The 17664-nt window shown below is 49.3% G+C and overlaps 1 protein-coding gene across 8 annotated transcripts in view; it reads left to right on the plus strand.

The window, feature by feature from the left end:
* SETD5 (SET domain containing 5) overlaps positions 1-17664 on the plus strand; it is a 148096-nt gene that overhangs the window by 101055 nt on the left and 29377 nt on the right. For 4 of the 8 annotated variants that reach the window (XM_054033498.1, XM_054033499.1, XM_054033500.1 and 1 more), the window contains 4 exons: positions 3631-3760; positions 6429-6667; positions 9398-9454; positions 11563-12033. In XM_054033498.1, coding sequence (XP_053889473.1) covers positions 3631-3760; positions 6429-6667; positions 9398-9454; positions 11563-12033 — 897 coding nt within the window. Of the gene's footprint in view, positions 1-3630; positions 3761-4255; positions 4359-6428; positions 6668-9397; positions 9455-11562; positions 12034-17664 lie in introns of those variants that run through there. The other 4 variants (XM_054033504.1, XM_054033496.1, XM_054033503.1 and 1 more) reach the window with 3 other exon arrangements.

The following is a 17664-nucleotide window of genomic DNA, read 5'->3' on the forward strand; positions in this document are numbered from 1 at the left end:
AATACCCACGTTATATTATCATCAGCGCATGCTTGTAAAGGCTTGTCATGTCAAGCTTGTCGCTATGCAGTCACAATGAGTTAGCCCTGTCCAGCATATTTCTGCATACTCTAGCGTAGTGTTTATCAACAACTGGTCTGTGGCAACCTCTTTGCCAGTCCCTGAGATTTCCCTGACAGTTTAGAAAGGCATCAAGCCAGTCCCTGGAATCAAAAAGGTTGAGAAACACTGCATAGAGTAAGATGTCAGTGGAGTTGAGGGTGAGGACATGGTGTGTTAGTGCATGTTCTCAGTCTCCATTCCCAGAGCTCACAGAAAAATGAAATAGCAACAAAGAAGGAGATTGGAGTCTGGGTCTGAATGTGCCAGAGTGCCCCTTGGAGTGGGTGTGCCAGGGCTGTACAGGAAGCAGAGAAAGAAACCTCTCTTCTCGTGTCTAGAGGCGTGGAGGAATTGCTCAGGGAGCAGTTCAAGGGTTAGAGAGCCTGGTGTGCTCCGCACCTGAGCAGAACTCTCCTGGCCACTCTGAGATCCAGCGCACTAGAGCCCGGCTCTCCTGTGCCTAGCAGGCAGCCCCAGAGCAAAGGGAGAGGAATGGGCTCGTGCTCTTGCGGAGTTGGACTCGGAAGCGGACAGCCTGTGGGTGAGATCCGGGCAGGGAGACGGGTTAGTTCTCACTGCCTCCTTTCTGGAGTGAGGGGCCAGCTTAGCTGAAAGGCTGAGATCATCCTCTGAAACTCAGTCCCGCCTCTCCCAATGTGATGATGGGGACGGTGATGACTGGGCAGCTCCAGGGGCAGCCACATGCTGTGGGATTTTTCATCTTCCAATGTTGCTGCAGGTCCTAACCTGATAGAGAGGTCAGTATTCTGTATGATGGATTCCACTGTTTTAATGAGACTGTAGGAACTGGATTTGGTCACAAGGTGTTCCTGACTCCACTACATGGATTAGCTGGTTGGACAGGATTGCAAGAGTGAATCCCTGTATTTCTTATGAGCTGGTCCTAGTCAGTGTAAGGAGTAATACAGTTAGCCTTGAGGTCTCTCCTGTTTACAGTTCTACGGAGAGTGGTTATGTCACTTTTGATTATGTATGTCAGAGAGGCCAAACCGTGGCTTGCGAGCTACATGCAGCTTTTACAGTTAAAGTGCGGCTCACAGAGCCCCCTTATGTCCCCCCCGTCCCCCCCCATTCTGCACCTACCAGACTGGAGGGGGGAACTCCGAGCCTCTTCCTTGCAGAGCTTGGGGCTTCAGCAGAAGCAGGGCTGAAGCCCCGGCAGGCACCTCCCGCTGGGCTGAAGCCCTGAGCCTCAGCAGGTGTGCCCCTGCTCTTGAACTTCTGAAGATTGTTGTGTGTGGCTCAAAGGGTCAGTAAGTTTGGCCACCCCTGATATATATGAACTTGTAACGCTGTCATCCAACCATATTTGCTCTGTCCTGCTGCTTGGCTGAAATTTAGAATGAATCCAGGCAGATAAAATGAAGATATTGTATTGTAAGCAGTGGTCTGGAGGAGTTCGATATTTGTTTGTAGTGTTGTTGTAGCCATGTTGGTTCCAGGATATGAGAGAGACAAGGTACGTGAAGTAATACCATTGTATTGGACCAACTTATGTTGGTGGAAGGGACAAGCTTTTGAGCTTCACCGAGCTCTTAATCAGGTTAATCAGAGTGTCCAAGCTAAATACAAGGTGGGGCAGATTACTAAACATAAGAGGTTCACACATGCTGTAGGAGGCCACTTAAAATGAAGTGGGCAATTAAGGATTAGCAGGCAGTGAGGTATTACAAATTGTTCTAATGAGCCATAAAACCAGCGTTTTTAAGTTTTATGATTTTTGTAAAAGCAGCAGAGAGTCCTGTGGCACCTTATAGACTAACAGACGTATAGGAGCATGAGCTTTCTTGGGTGAATACCCACTTCTTTGGATGCATGTCGTGTCATTTTTGTTCCCAAATTGAATGTAGAATGGTAAGTTCTTGTAGGGGTCAGATGGGGCATTGTTACCTCTAAATGTTTGGTAGCTGCACTCTTCTCTGTCTAGATTCTGGCCTCACCATGCTGAGCCAAGCCTTTGTGGGCTCTGTGTTGTATTACTGTACTGCACTGTATTTAGGGATCCCCTTGAAAACTATTTTGTAGGCTTTAGCTTTTACAGAAGGTGGTAGCATAGCTGCTCCAGGGCCGCCTTGTGTCAGAGATGCACTTCATGTGAGCTGCTAGATCTGCTGATTGTCCAGCAAGCATGATTCAAGGCTTTTTAAATTGTTTAAAGTGAGCATGGAATGTGTAAGTTCCACCATTTGGATTGTCGAAGGAAAGATGCCCCTGTGGCTTGCTGATCTGGGAGTCTGCTAGATCTGGGTGGTTCTTCTAGTTTTTCCAGACTTGGTGAGTTACCTTGGTCAAGTCCTCTGTGCCTCAGTTTACCCATCTGTAAAATAGGATTACACCCCCTCAGGAGGGTGATATGAGGCATAGGTTGGTAAAGTGCTGTGAGATCTTCAGAAGGGACTATATAAATAAACATCAAATTCAATGCTAATGTGGTAAAAATAAGGCCACTGCACTTCATTGTCTGTTTCTGAAATGCTGACAAATCATTGGTGTTATCTTTAATTCCGGTGTTTCTCTCCCTTTCTTCTCGGGTTTAGTTTCACTATCACTTTACTGTCACACCAATGTGGTCCTTAGCACTTTTTGGCTTCTCTCCCCAGCTTCTTACATTACTTCAAATAACTGGAATCAGTTGGAAGAGATCTTGTGCTGTCAAAGGTCACTTGCTGCAGAATTTTGTGTTTCCACACAGCTGCATTGCAGCAGGTGGGGAAGCCAGTAAATTTGGCAGGTGAGGTGATGTAGATTGGCTCTTCTCCACGTATCCATGGGGAATCATCTTCTCTTACTCTATGCTCTCCCCTGCTATGATTTTTCATATATTTTCCCCCCACCACTGCTCAGTCTCCTGAGGGAGGGTCCACTTTGATTTTTCTCCTCCTGGCTAGCCCCTCTTAAATTGTAGTTCCCACACTACCAGGTTTGCATGTTCATTGCTGCTCTTTGACAGCAAACACAGTCCTGGGAGAATTGCACTAGAGTCAACTTGTCACTTCCTTGCGTTATGTGGGAGGGTAGAAATTCTTCTTGGTTCTGATGTGTCTTCCAGAGCAAGTGGAGTAGGGATCAGAGTGCTTCCCCACCTGTGCATGAGGCCGTGCTTTGTGCAGAAGGCATATTCTCTGGGCAAGTTCTGAATAGCCAGACTTTCCTAAAGTGCTTTTAAAAACCTCTGCTTAGAGTTCCCTAGCTTCCTACTCTCTGGGTTTGGGAAGTCTGTGTTCTAATGAGGTTGTACCCTTAGATTATTGATACAGATTTATTACCCTTAGCACCTGTCTCATCTGGAGCAGCAATTCAGAACCATTCATAGTAGTCTTTGGGTCCAGCTTTAACAATTCTATCATACCAATTGTTTTGGCTGGGCGCATGGTGACACAGTTGATGCAGAGCTCTGCAGGCATTTGCCCTGCTATACAGATGTTCAGGGGTTCTTGAGTACACCTGCATGTGTACATGTGAAGCGCTGGGGGGACTGCATGCTGATGTAGTCTAGTTCTGTTGCAGCGCTGGATGAAACAAGCCCTGGAAGAAGGGATGACTCAGACCTCATCTACTCCACAAGAGAATAGAACCCAATGTCTATACCAAAGTAACGAGAGCAGCAGCTCTTCTAGCATCTGCAAGGACAATGCAGGTATGTATCCAGAACCCTCAAGTGCAGTGCTGGGATGCCTGGTGAATGCATTTATAGGAGGCTGTGGGCCATTAAAGGGTATTGACGCACAGGATGAGACAAAGGCTTTGCAAACATGCATTGTTGCATGTTGGTACAGGTTTGTGGCAGGTGGGGATGTAGCTTTATCACCCATCCCAATTTCCATAGACTCATCCTAGCTTGAAGCATCCTGACTCCTTTGCTGTGACACTGTGGTGATATTGAATCTCTCAGCACTCTCACCAGAGTTGTATGATACAGAGTTTGTCCTGCACGACAAAGGTCAACAGCGTCATACTGTCATGTGTGACAGCTGGCTATTTTAATGTATGCTGAGAGAATTAACAAGGGTCAGCAGGTACATAGGTAATAGGCACAGGCTTAAAAAACAGCTACTCAAAAACATTGGTGTTTAATCTGTGAGAAAAGCTGTAGCCGAGTTGTGAAATAGTTAATTTGCATCTGTCTTTACAGAGGAAGAGGGTGGAGATCTGCCCAAGTCAGGGATCAGTTTTCCAAGGACGACAGACGAGGAGCTAGACAGTGTACAGATAACAACAGAATTGGTTATTAAAAGGTTAGATGTACTTAAAGTGAACAAAACACTAGGTCTGGATACTATGCATCCCTGAGCAAAACCTGAAGAAAGTGAGCAAAGAAACTAGAGAATTTCTAAAAGACACTTTTAAAAATAGAATTTAGGATAGGTTCCTGAGGCCTGGAAAGGGGCAAACAGCATCACTTTACAAAGGTCATGACACCAGGAAACAAAGAGCATCTTGTTTCTAGGGTTTCCCTGATTGATGTTAAGCTCTTGCATAAAGGACCTGACAGTTTGGTCCTAGGAAGCCCAGTTGGCAGCTGGCTTTGCCAAGGTGGATTCAGGCAGCAAAGCGTGTGTGTGTGTGTGTGTGTGTGTGTGTGTGTGTGTAACAGCAGGGGACCTGAGAGGGTCTCACTGCTGAGAAAGGGGAAATAAGAGACCAGCAGAGAATTGGTCTAAACAACGGACAGGATTCAACATCTCACACAAGTGGCTCATGGCAAACCTCAGGAGTAGGAGGAGAGACAGGGGAACTGGCTAGAAAAGTGTGGGAGCACGAGATAAAGGGGGCTCTTAGTAGGAGACTCACCCAGCTCCAGAATGGCTGAGTGGAGCATTCAGGGTGGTTCTAGGACCTCTACTCCTCATGGAACTGCACTGGATGTGAGGGGATTGAAAACAAGCTCTCTGGGCTCACAGGCCAGACGGACTATGGGACACCGCACATAATAAGGATGCAGGGAGATTCCAAAGGGATGCCAGGGTTTGGAGGACTGGACAGTAGTGAGGAAATGCAGATCAATGGAGACCAGTGTAAAATCATGACTCGGGGAGAAAGGACTGAGTCTAGGGAATATGAGCTAACTGGACCAACCACAGAACACTCAAGATGATTGTGAGGAAGCAGCAAACCTGGCAGCCTGGTAAAAAGGCAGATAAAATACTAGGCATAAAGGCAGAATCCCAGATGAGGTGCCCCTGTTAGTCCCTGTCTGTGAGCACTGGGTACCATCTGACAGGAAGGAGATTACTGCCCTATGGGGATCCTGGGTCTGAAGAAAGGATGAGTCAAATTTCTTCTGCTTGGAACAGAGGAGACTTGCCTCATTGGGGGCCTTTAGAGCTGGGAAAGAGGTCAAAATTCATTCAGAAACACTAGGGGCCAAGACCTAGCAGTGAGGATGCTAGGGATAAACAGGTCAGGAAAAACATGTGGGGAAAGATGCTGGGGAAGGCAGCTGCAGCACGGAGGAGTTCCAGAGGGGTCCAGGTAAACTAAAGCTCAGTAGTTAGAGGGGGCACGGCTGGGAGTGAGGAAGCAATTTGGGCTAGGCACTCTGATGTGGAAGGGGGATAATGACATTGAGGCAACTGGAACCCTACCCTTGCACCCTGCACAGAGGAGCTGGGGGCACGGTGTGATAACACTACATGGTAGTGATTTGGAAATGTCACATTGTTTGTTTGTTTGTTTTTCTCTCTAGTGTACAGCTCAGATTTCCTGCCTTGGCAAATTATTTTCTGTATCTCAAAATAGGTTGTGCTCTTCACAGAAAGCCAGGCAGAGGCTAGCCGTTGCCCCAGAGAGCTTACAAGTAATTGAAACGTGTGGTGCCGTGCATTTCGGAGGGTAGGGCTGAGGCAAGGGTTCCTTTTTGTGGGAATGATCATTTCCAGGGCGTTGTGTTTATGCCATTGTGGAGCTCAGCTGGTGAGACTTGTGCTGTGGTTTATCCATAGCAGTCATAGAGTGAATTCGTCTTGTTTTCGTCATCTCTTTGAGCCAGGAAATGTAATCTCTCTCTCGCCTTCTGTTTCAATCCTGTCCTGACACCACTCCCCACACCTGGCCCTGTTGTTTCCCACATGTCATTTATTGTAACTGAGTTGTCTTGTTACCTTTGTTACATGTCTCCATGTTCATTTGGGATGAGAAGGATTTTCACTGGTATTGGGAGCGCCTCATTTTTTAGGGGGCCTTTAATGGGATGCAATTAGAGGCTGAGCATTTGTGAGGCTCTGGCTGGGACGGGGACTGTTCATGGTTTGGTATTAATAATGGTGCATCATGATTCTCAGTTCAGTTGTGTTCATGTTTCACAGACTTGCTGAGCCCCCTGAAGAAGTGGAAATCTCGCTACCTGATGGAGCAGAATGTTACCAAGTTACTGAGGCCACTATCTCCAGTCACGCCTCCACCTCCTGGCCCAATGAGCCCACAACTCACCACACCCTGCTCATCTCTACCAGGAGAGGAGGAAAGTCGCAATGGTTATGGCATGATGTTTTCACCAATTCCCTCTCTGGCTGCTAGTCGCTGCAATACTCCACTACAGTTTGAGGTAAATTGGGATAGAGGTCTGGGGGCTCCAAAAGGGGAGAGACTAGAAGAGGTGCATTGGGTGCAGTCTGCTTTCAGACACATGGCTAGGTTCCTGAGCAAGACCCCAAGTGTCCCACACAGGGGCAGCTATTACCTCTCTCCTCTGTGGCACCCTTGGCTGTAGCAACTCTCTCGCTCCCCAAGGCCATCAGAGATGTGGTAGCTCCTGCTCCCTCTGTTACATGTCATACTTCGCTGCAGTGCAGCAACCCTCTTGCTCTCCAGGGGTACCAGTCAGCATAGCCTGCATTCCCTTTCCTGCTGTACACAACACAAAACCTCACTTTTGCTTGCACCCCTCCCCTTGCTGCAGCACAGCAATCCCCTCGCCTACTGAGACAGCACATTCCCCCCATGCCCTTTCTCTCACAGTGCAGCAAACCCCAAGCTCTCAAGCATGTCAGACGTACCACAGCCCCTGCTCCCTTTCTCTTATGCAGCAGCCCCCAAGGCCTTGGGGGACATCAGACATTTCAGATCCCAGCATTGCAAGGGCTTACAGCTCCCTCCACCCAGTGTTTAATGCCCCAGGTGTACTGTTTCTTGTTGTGCTCCCGTTATATGCATTTGCCTTTGATTTTGTGGTAGCCTCTATCTGCAGGAGTTTAGGAAGCATTTAAAGAGCTTGGCGGGTGTTTTTCCGTGCTCAGCACTATCTGGGGGGGACTTGCCAGTGCCTCCAGTCTGGAGCTTCCTCCTCCCTCTTGCCATGTTCCATCTCCGTGGCTGCAATTGGCAGGAAGTGCCAGGTGGTTTGCAGTTCTCTTTTTATTTTCCATTATTGCTCATTCTCATTGGAAAGTGGAACTCTCCAACCCTGGTGCTGCCATCACACTACCGTTCAGACCCAGGTGGGAACAGTCCAGTAAATGACAGCCTGGCCACTGGCTTGAGAGCATCCTGCAGAGATCCCTCCTCTGCTCTGCAGAGATCCCTCCTCTGCTCTGCAGCAGTGCAGAGCCCTTTGCCGATGGGTCTGTTAGCTTGGTGCTGTCGCTTTTCCTTGGAGAGCTTTTTGCTGAAAGCTGTTGCAGAGGGAGACTTGTCAAGGCTAGTGGAGAAGATTGTTTAGTATTGAGGAGTAGGAGGGAAGGACTGATTCAGGTATAGAGCTTGAGCTGGCAATTATCCTTGGGCTCTGCACTGGTACAAGTTGAATGTTTGAGGGTCAGTGGCACCATGGACCTCACTAGTCTAGCTACAAACCTCAGTCCCATGTAAAATAGCCTTAGTTGCTCCTGCTGCTGTGTGTGACAGAGAAGAAACCTAGAACCTACTGGGCTCTATCTCCCACTTGCCCTTGCTGCCTCTATTTTCCTCTAGGGAACAAACCTAACAGCTTGGTAGACCATAGGCTTCTGCGTTCAAGCTTTATAGCTCACTAAATGCAGCTCATTTGTAACATTTCCATTTTAGTGTCTTGTCGGTTTCATTTAGTTACCACCAGTTCTAACTCAAGAGAATACATCTCACCATGTATACAGATTGTACACTTCAGTCCTATGACCATGGCCCTGGGAGAAGAGAACAGGGGGAGCGTCTTTTATCTGGTTACTAATAGGACAAGCTCCTCGATTAGAGAACTGAAAGTGACCAGACACTGGGTTGATGGGGAGTTTGGTTCCTCTTTAAAGCTTGATGTTAACCAGGCTTTAGATGGTTCTGAGTGCCACTTTTGAGATGCTCCATACTGAATTAATCTGCTGCATCTGCTCTTCTGGGGAGCTTGTCCCACAAATTTCTGAAGCCTCTAGCAGGTCAGGCCCTTGCGAACCAGGGCTTTAGAGCTAATTCAAGACCAAATGAGGTTGGGACCTCAATTTGGATTTGCTTGGGCCAATCAACATTTGTAGCAGAGACTTGGACTGTAGTATCCTTCATCTGCTTTATCCCTATGGCGTCTGCCCATCCAAAGTCTCCCCAGTTGTCTGAGAAGGTTCTGAAAGTCCTTATCACTTTGGGTTTTTGTACGTACTCCTGTCGAGCAGGATCCACTCAACCACATCCCCGTCACTGGTAGTACCCTACCTCTGGAAGAGCTTCCCTCTTTCTGACTCTGACGGGGATGTTCTGTAACACCAAGTGAGGGTGGAGAGGCTTCTGCATACCATTGCATATGGGTGGATTGCTCTCCCTTGCACTGTATCCAGCTGTGACCTCTGTAGCTCCCTCAATCAGTTTATACCTATTCCTTTGATGGTACCTAAGAGGAAACTCATGGTGAATTGAAGGAGCCATTTTATTTCCCCCTTGTTTGAAGTCTAATACTAACTACAGCATTTGGGGAATTTTCCTTAGGCAAAGCCAGGCTTTCCACTCCAGCCTTTCCCATGTCATTGGACTAAATGCCATACATGGATTTCTCTATATTTCCTGGTGTAAACTCTTTGGCTAGCAGCATCAGAAATATAAGGAAATAAATACTTCTGGCTAACATTTCTTCTATTCTCTGGTTTGGATACTAAGTTGTGGCATGGAACACAATAACCCAGTCCTGTCTTTGTGCTTCCAGGAGGCTTTAGAAACTACTTAACTCATTGAATCCCCCTCTAATCACTGAGGCGAGTTCCTGGGGGTAGTCTCTGTTTAGAATAGCTGTGGCTAACCTCTGTGCTTGTTTTTACTTTATTTTATTTTGCTTCTTGACTTTTTAAGTAGATGAATAACAAGATGCTTTTCCCTCCTCTAGAACGTATCCTCCCCTGAGAGTTCCCCTGCGCATAGGCCCGAGTCCCTGTCACCCGAGGTAGTTATCACACCATCTCAATTGCACTCTGAGGCTGTGTGTGTGTATGTGTACCAGAGGTTCTGGAGGGTGGGGTGAAGTGAGAATGGGGAGCGTGAGAGAACGGGAATGGAGAGGGAGGTGGGGCACAAGTCACAGTAAGAATGTGGAGAGACTGCAGGATTGTCAAGGGAGACTAAAGAAAATAAAGTGGATTTATTTGGAAAACTGGGATGTATTAATAATACTGCAGATACTGGTGAGAAATGGAGGCAAAGTGTGAAGAACCAATGTCTTGGTTATTGGGGTGAAAGGAAAAAGGTCTGGGTATCCTGGAATTATAATAATTAGCATCAATTTCAGCTCAGTAGAAGTGGTTTATATGGTGTTTACTTCTTGTAGCTGTAAAGGGGCAATTTCGATTGAGGGAGGAATGGGAGACCCTTGTCCCTGTTTAAACTGAAGGATGTTGGAGCAATGAGAACTCTGTCCAGAACCTTCAGCATCTTCATCACTCTTTGGTTTTGATCAGCTTCTTGGGACAAGGTCAGGTACTTGACCTGCTGTGTTCAGACAGAATCATCATCTCACTGCAGCCTAAGTCCATCAAGCAAGTACCAGGGAAAAAGAGTCCAGATAACTGCAAAGCTGGTCTAAAAATGTGAGGAAGTGATACAGTCATGATTCCATTCCTGGGCTGTAATATAGCAGAGGCTATGCCCTTATTGATGGAGGTGCTGTAATACAGAGAAAGGGATGCAGTTGGTACTCATTGCCCAATGTTCCAGGGGACTGTAATGTGTGGAGGGGGTGCAGCCATGACTCCGTGCAGGAGGTTCCTGGGAGCTGCAATATAACAGAGGAGCTGCGTTGTGATATAGCAGAAAAGACACAGCCATGTTTTGGCTCCTTAGCACTGTAATAAGAAAAGGGGGTGTACTCCTGTTTCAGTCCTGGAGGTTCCTGGAGGCTGTAATTTAAAGAGAGGATGCATTTGTGTCTTGGTTCTGGATGTTCCTAGGTGCTGTAAATATAGCAAAGGAGCTGCGGATGTGTCTCAGTGTCAGAGGTTCCTAGGGGATGGGATGTGTCAAAGGGGACACGGTTGTGTTCATTGTCTGAGATTCCCAGAGCTGTAATCTAGTGAAAGACGGGACATTATCTTGGTGCAGGAGGTTTTCAGGTGCTATCTGGTAAAAGAAGGAATGGAAGCGTGTCAGTGCCCAGAGTTCCCAGGCACTGTGATAGGATAGAGGATGGCAGTTATGTCTCACTACTGTAAGATGCTGAATTATAATGTGTTTGTACCAGCGGTTCCCAGGTCTTGTGATCAAAGTGATGGCACATGGCTTGGGGTTCCTGGGCAATGTACTGTCATAGTAGAGAGAAGTTGTAGGTGGATGCTTGCAGTTTTCATTACTGGGTATTTGGATAGTCAAGTAGTTGGCTGATAAGACAGCCAGTGAGCAGTGAATGTCCTTGAACTATTCTTCACCTTTAGTGGACGGGTAGTTTAATACCATGTGTTAATGTTGCATGGGGCCAGCTGAAGACATCAGTTTTTTTTCAGCAAGCGCCTAGGCTTGAGCACTAGGGTCAAGGCGACACAGTTGAAAGGGAAAGGGCCCAGCAGTCTGGCAGCCATGTTTGGATTATTCTGTAATGCTCAATTCCCAGCCATTTTCTACTTGGGCTATGTGTACATGGGATTAAGCGCAGCTGATTTAGGTTTGTGGGACTCGTGCTCCGGGGCTGAAAAATTGCTGTGTAGACACTCGGGCTGGAGCCCAAGCTCTGGGACCCTCCACCTTTGCAGGAGCCCAGGGCTCAGACTCCAGCCCGAGCTCAAACATCTACCCCGCAGTTTTTAGCCCTGCAGCCCGAGTCAACTGACCTGGGCCAGCCGCAGCTGTGCCCTGGGGATTTGATCCCCATGTTAAATGAACCTTAAAAGGCTTCAGAGCAGGGCAAGAAAGGACCCAGGGGGATCAAGAGAGGAGCTGGAAAGGAGTGAGTTGTCTTTGGAGCAAGTGTTTCCTGACTTTAAAAGTTTCTCTCCCCACCTGTGTCTACCCCTTCTCCTGATTTCCCCTCCCTCTCCCACCCCATGTTTTTGTTGGATTTTCTAGCTCTGCCTTCGAACGGACCTGGATTTGGCAAAAGTGGGCTACCTGGATTCCAATGCTAACACCTGTCCAGAGAGGCCATCGCTGCTGAGCTCAGGCCACTCTGATCTGGCTCCACAGTCCTCCATTCACTTCACTTCTGAGACCAACTTCCCAGGAAAGAGTGGGGAGGCACAGCTGCTGCTAAGAAGCTCCGATCAGGCTTTTCGGACAGAGTTTAATTTAATGTATGCCTTCTCCCCTTTGAACGCTATGCCCCGTGTAGATGGATTGTTGCGGGCTTCCCCACAGGTGGGAGACAGGAAGCCCCTGAGTTCAGAAGGGGGATGTTGCAGCTCTCCTGCAGATGGATACTTCAGCAGACATGAGCTGGGACTTCTTAAAGAGACATTGCATGGATCCATGTCTCCTGGTGGTGAGAGGGTTTGTGAAGGAGTCAAATCTGCTCCCCAAAACCCACCACAAAGGAAAAAGGCAAGTATTCCCTGCTAAAGAAATCACAGATGACACTAAATTTAAAGGAGTGGTAAATACCAGCGAGGGGAAGAATAACTCAAAGGATCTAGAGCAGGGGTTCTCAGGCTGGGGGTTGGAACCCCACAGGGGGTCGCGAGGTTATTACATGGTGGGTCACGAGCTGTCAGCCTCCACTCCAAGCCCCACTTTGCCTCCAGCATTTATAATGGTGTTAAATATATAAAAAAGTGTTTTTAATTTATAAGGGGGGGTCGCACACAGACGCTTACTATGTGAAAGGGGTCACCAGTACAGAAGTTTGAGAACCACTGATCTAGAGAGAGTAGAACCATGGGCAGAAATAGCTAAAATCAGATACAACTTGGAAAACTGAAGCTAATACGTCTGGGTGAAAATAATCCAAACTCCTGTGCTGAGTCAGAGTGAAAAAAGACTGAGGCAGAGACCTGGGGAAAGGAGGCAGCAAGTTGGGCAAGAGTTTGAAATAAGGTATGGCAGCAGAAGGGCCAATGAGAAGTATCATGTCCAGGAGCAGGGAGAGAAGAGTTCTTATTTCACCAAAGTGAAACTGTAATAGCTTGACTAGGTGATGATTAAGCTGGGCTGTCACACTAATTTCCTACAGCGGATCTTCTAGAAAAACATCCAATCTTGATTTTAAAATTAGCAGTGATGGAGAATCCACTGCAACCCTTGGTAAATTGTTCCAATGGTTAATTACTCTCACCATTAAAAATATATGCCTTATTTGCTGTCTGAATTTAAATAGCTTCAACATCCAGCCATTGGATCGTGTTACATGTGTCTCTGTTAGATTGAAGAACCCATTATTAAATATTTGTTCTTCGAGTGCTTGCTCATGTCGATTCCATTCTAGGTGTGTATGTGCCCACGTATGCGATTGTCAGAGATTTTTGCCTTAGTGGTATCCGTAGGGTCGGCAGTGGTGCCCCCTTGAGTGCCTTGCTCATATCGGGCGCTGCTGACCCTACGCCCTCTCAGTTCCTTCTTACTGCCCATGATGGTTAGTCGGAGTGCCTTTCCTTGCATTGCACGGGCTAGCAGGATTTCTTTTACTGACTCGTAAATAGTTTTAGTGTTAAGTAGTTGTTAAGTGTAGTCAGCAGTTAGAGTCCCAGCAGGGACTTTGTCGCAGGCGGGGCATGCCCCGATCGCCTGGGTTTAAGCCCTGTGCAGACTGTAACAGGCCTATGCCAGTAAGTGACCCCCACAGCAGCTGCCTCAAGTGCTTAGGGGAGTCACACATTAGAGACGAGTGCTGAATTTGTAAAAACTTCCAGCTCCGCATGCAGAAGAAGCTGGATATTCGGCTACAGGCTCTTCTGGAGTCCACCCTTTATCTGGCTTCCGTGCCCTCCCGCCAGAACTCGCCGACTGCCTCAGTGCGCCCCCGGCCCCGGGCTCTGCCCAGCACCATTCCCCTGTTGCTGGTGTCCAAAAATAAGACCAAAAAGCATGGCTCCCTGGCACCAGGGAAAAATGCCATGGGTCATCAGGCAAGGGACACGGTTTGGACCCAGCCACACCAGAGCTGCGTGCTTATACCTCCCTGGTCGGAGCCCTTAGCCCTGTGAAAGGTCCACCACCGACTCCCAGGAGCAGTATGGGACCAAAAACCCTGGCAGCACTGACACTTTCACAGGCTCCCCCAGTGCTGAGAGAGCAAAGGCCTCCGCCCACACCACTGATGCAGCCTGTGGGCTGCACGAGGGCAAGCCAGTTGCTAAGACCCCTCAGGGGGCGGTGAAGCACCGCCGATCCCCTGAGAGAAAGCAGCACTCTCCATCTTCATGCTGGAGTCGCAGCCCAGATTCTCTGGTGCTCATCCTTGGTCACCGGCACCACGGTCGCCGCCGTCTCAACATGGATTGCCTTCAGCAAGACGCTGGTCTCCATACTACTGACGCCACTTGCCCTCCCGCCAGTCTTCTCGGCACAGGTCCAGGTCACCTGCCTTGTGGGAGCACCCCCAGTTGTGTCTCCAGTTCCCCCAGCACTGTTCCCCTCGCTCCAGGCACCGGTCGGCGATGGTCAACAAACAAACCCAGGCGTCAATGGCTCCACCGTGGTCACCAGAAGGGGAGTCCTCCAGCACAGAAGTCCAATTCAGCCGCTCACCTAGACTGCACCAGCGCGAATGGGCATCTGAGGCCACATCAACAGCGCTGACTTGGTAGCACGGCCAGTGGCCTTATTGGAGAGTGTGGGGAGTGCCAGGTGTGGTGATGCCCCTTTCACACTGCTCATCGACCGCCGCCTCAGAGCAACAGTTGGCAGCACTGATGGCACCGGGCTCTGCACGAGGCGTGCTAGGTGGTCGAGGCAGAGGAACTGTGCCCACTCCTAAGCCTCCCTCCCCTGTGGGAGAAGATGCCCTGGAGCCTCCGCCGGCAGTGCAGTCGTCATTCTTGTCCCCAGATGAGGCAGTTGCAGGACCTTGAGGGCCAGCCCACTGGATGATTTCAAAGAACACCAGGCCCTGCTGTGTGGGGTGGCCGAGAACTTGGGCCTGGAGGTGGAGGGTGTTTAATGTCCTGCCAGCCTCTACCCCAACCCGTGTCGCACTACTGGTGCATGACAGTGTCCTTAAGATTGCCCAGGGCCTCTGGCAAACTCCTTCCTCCATTACTCCCACCTCAAAAAGGGCCAAAAAGAAATACTTTGTCCCGGCCAAGGGATTTGAATACCTCTATACCCACCCTCCCCCAGGCTCGCTGGTGTTCTCTGTGGCCAATGAAAGAGACAAGAAGGGGCATACTAGTTCAACCCCCAAGAATAAAGAGGCCAAATGGTTGGATCTGTTTGGAAGAAAAATTTATTCAACAGCCAGTTTGCAGTTCCGGATTGCATACCATCAGGCCCTCTTGAGCCATTACAACTTTAACTTATGGGACCCCTCAATAAGTTCAAGGAGTCCCTTCCTCAGAGTTTGGGCTAGGAATTTGGCACCCTGGTGTAGAAGGGCACTGTGGTTGCCAGTTGCTCCCTCCAGATGGTGTGGGACGCGGCGGACTTGGCAGCCAGGTGGTGACATCAGCAATAGTAATGAGGCCCAGCTCCTGGCATCAGACTGCAGGTCTCTCCCAAGAAATGCAGAGCTCCACTCAGGACCTCCAATTCGATGGGAACGGTCCCTTTTCCGACCAGATGGATGCGAGGCTGCATGGGCTAAAGGACACCAGGACTACCCTTCGCTCGCTGGGCATGCATACACTGCAGCCTGCAAGAAAGCAGTTCTGGACGCCTCCGCTGCCTAGGCCTTGGCAGGCTCATCAAAGATCTGCAAGAAGAAGGGACAGAGACACTAGTTTCAGCCGCCGTCGCCCTTCCTCCTCCCGCTCTCCCAGGCAGCCCAGCTCTGCAAAACACCCCAGGGGCCAGAAGTGCTCGTTTTGAGGGTACAGTCGAGAGCAACACCCCAATCACCTTCCAGGATCCACCCTGCTCTTTCCTCAACTGTCTTCGTCCCTTCTGTTTGGCCTAGTCCCAAGTTACCTTGGACCATTGGGTGCTGGACATAGTGTCTCATTGTTACACCCTTGCAATTTTCGACTGCCCCTCCTGCTTCAAGGACCCTTCTCATGAGCAACTCCTTGTTCAAGAGGTCGAGAACCTCCTGCGCATGGGGGCAGTGGAGGAGGTCCCTCGGGACATGAAGGAAAAGGGGTTCTATTCCCGCTACTTCCTAATCCCGAAAGCAAAAGGGGGCCTCAGACCCATTCTAGTCCTGCGGTGCCTTAACAAGTCTCTCACAGAGTTGAAGTTTCGCATGGTCTCCCTGACCTCCATCATCCCCTCCCTGGATCTGGGGGACTGCTATGCTGACCTCGACTTGGAGGACGCCTATTTCCATATTCCAAGGTCTCAGACATTTCCTCTGTTTTATAGTGGGCTAATGCCATTTCCAATTTACAGCACTCCCCTTTCATGGCCTCTCATTGGCTCCAAGGGTCTTCACGAAATGAATGGCACCAGTGGTGCTTACCTCAGACGTCAAGGGTCTTCCCGTGTCTCGATAACTGGTTCTTCAAGGGCAGGTATCAGAATCCAGTGCAGAGAAGCCTTATCTGATGTGTTCCACCTGCCATCACCTGGGCCTGTTGATAAATGAGAAAAAATTCAATTTAAGGCTACGTAATTCCCTACATAAAAGGATAAATGGACACAAGTCAGATATTAGGAATGGCAATATACAAAAACCTGTAGGAGAACACTTCAGTCTCCCTGGACACACAATAGCAGATGTAAAGGTAGCCATCTTACAGCAAAAAAACTTCAGGACCAGACTTCAAAGAGAAACAGCTGAGCTTCAGTTAATCTGCAAATTTGACACCATCAGCTGAGGATTAAACAAAGACTGTGACTGGCTAGCTAACTACAAAAGCAGTTTCTCCTCCCTTGGTGGTCTCACCTCAATTGCTAGAAGAGGGCCTCATCCTCCCTGATTGAACTAACCTCATTATCTCTAGACTGATTCTTGCCTTCATATTTATACCTGCTTCTGGAAACTTCCACTACATGCACCCACGAAAGCTTATGTTCCAATACGTCTGTTAGGCTATAAGGTGCCACAGGACTCTGTCGCTTTTTACAGATCCAGACTAACACGGCTACCCTCTGATACATGACACCTTAAGGCTAGTTCAACACATAGAGTTCATAGGGGTGGTTCTCGACTCCACGCAGGCCAGAGCCTTTCTCCCAGAGGCGCATTTTCGGACCTAATCTCCCATGTCAAGAACCACGGCTCACCCCTGCCTGCAGTTCTTGGGCCACATGGCCGCCTGTACATTTGTGGTCAGTCATGCCCAGCTCCACCTTTTGGCCTCTGAAAGGGTGGCTGGCATTGGTTTACACCCACGACAGACACGATCTAGGCTGGGTGATCAGGGTGCTGGATTGGTTGTTGAGCCCCGGGTCGGTGTTGGAGGGAGTACCCCTCATGACCTCATCCTCATCACTGACCCTGGTCTCCGATGCTTTGGACCTGGGCTGGGGAGCCCAGCTGGGCAAGCTGAGCATCCAGGGCCAATGGTTGCGGGACGATCTGGCCCCCCACATCAACGTCAGGGAACTCAGAGCAGTTTCCCTGGCCTGCCAGGCGTTCTTGCCCCACCTGAGGCGCAAGGTGGTGCAGGTCCTGACGGACAATACTGCTGCAACATATTACATCAACAGACAGGGCAGAGCCAGGTTGTCAGCCCTTTGCCAAGAAGCTGTCAGCCTTTGGGACTTCTGTGTGCGGCAGGCCATTCGTCTGGTAACCTGCCCGGGACCAGAAATCTGCTAGCAGATCGCCTCAGCAGGACCTTCTTGTCTCGCCACAAGTGGTTGCTCCATCCGGTGCCAGCCTGTATGATCCCCTGAAAGCGGGGGAACTCCCCAGGTGGACTTGTTCACGTCCCTCAAAAACAGGAAATGCCACGTGTTCTGTTCATTCCGGGTGATGGACAGGGTTCCCTGTCAGATGCTTTCCTGCTATCCTTATCCTGATAGCCCCTGAGTGACCTTGCCAGCACTGGTTCAGCATGCGGCTGGACCTTTCAGTAGCCGAACCACTGCGACTCCTTCTCTGGCCAGACCTGCTCTCCCAGAACCACAGCAGTC

This window comes from Malaclemys terrapin, chromosome 7 (assembly GCF_027887155.1).
Source record: "Malaclemys terrapin pileata isolate rMalTer1 chromosome 7, rMalTer1.hap1, whole genome shotgun sequence".
Classification (NCBI taxonomy): Eukaryota; Metazoa; Chordata; order Testudines; family Emydidae; genus Malaclemys; species Malaclemys terrapin.